Source organism: Trachymyrmex cornetzi, unplaced genomic scaffold (assembly GCF_001594075.2).
Source record: "Trachymyrmex cornetzi isolate Tcor2-1 unplaced genomic scaffold, Tcor1.1 scaffold885, whole genome shotgun sequence".
Classification (NCBI taxonomy): Eukaryota; Metazoa; Arthropoda; class Insecta; order Hymenoptera; family Formicidae; genus Trachymyrmex; species Trachymyrmex cornetzi.
Genome location: NW_017300229.1, coordinates 5756 through 6858, shown reverse-complemented (window position 1 = coordinate 6858; position 1103 = coordinate 5756). Strand labels below are relative to the sequence as shown.

General features: G+C 38.8%; 1 protein-coding gene across 1 annotated transcript in view; it reads right to left on the bottom strand.

Annotated features, from left to right (window-relative positions):
- Positions 1-480: 480 nt before the first annotated feature.
- Positions 481-1103, bottom strand: part of LOC108769316 (ATP-dependent DNA helicase pif1-like) — a 6331-nt gene continuing 5708 nt past the window's right edge. Inside the window, 1 exon segment of the mRNA XM_018520224.1 lies at positions 481-512. Coding sequence (XP_018375726.1) covers positions 481-512 — 32 coding nt within the window.

Below are 1103 nucleotides of genomic sequence, written 5' to 3'. Positions count from 1 at the left end.
GAGTGGTTCAAAAAATTTAAAAGTGGTAATTTTGACGTGAGAAACGAAGAGCGTGGGAAACCACCGAAAAAGTTCGCAGACAACGAATTGCAAGCCTTGTTGGATGAAGATGATACTCAAACTCAACAAGAACTCGCGGATCAATTGAATGTGACGCAGAAAGCCATCTCCATTCGTTTGAAAACTATGGGAAAAATTCAGAAAGTGGGAAAATGGGTTCCGCATGAACTGAATGAAAGACAGCAAGAAAATCGAAAAACCGTTTGTGAACTGCTGCTCGACAGATACAAAAGAAAGTCATTTCTCCATCGAATCGTGACAGGTGATGAAAAATGGATATATTTTGAGAATCCTAAGCGTCGGAAATCATGGGTGAATCCAGGCGAACCATCAACATCCACGGCAAGACCAAATCGCTTTGGAAAGAAGACAATGCTCTGTGTTTGGTGGGATCAGAAGGGTGTAATTTATTATGAGCTGCTAAAACCTGGTGAAACCGTTAACACTAATCGCTACCAACAGCAAATGATCGATTTAAATAGAGCATTATGTGAAAAACGACCGGAATATGGTAAAAGGCAACACAAAGTCATTTTGCTTCATGATAATGCTCCATCACACACAGCAAAACGAGTCAGGGAAACGATCGAGGCGTTCAGTTGGGAAATATTAGCGCATGCGGCTTATTCTCCAGACTTGGCTCCGTCCGATTATCATCTATTCGCATCACTGGGACACGCTCTCGCTGAACAACACTTCAATACGTATGAAAATGTACGAAAATGGCTCGATAACTGGTTCGCGTCAAAAAAAGAACTGTTTTTTTGGCGTGGCATTCATAAACTGCCGGAGAGGTGGGAAAAATGTATAAATAGCAATGGAGATTATTTTGAATAAAATATTATTTATCATTTTCAAACAACAGACGTGTAATTTTTACAAAAAAATTCCGGTTTCATACTTCTACATGGTAGTAATGCAGCGTCATAGGCATTCCACACAAACTTGCATACTCATATAAACATATATGCATAAAGAAAATCATTCAATCGTAGTTTACATTTGTCTGTATGACAGAAATGTGATTGAATAATTTTCCTTAT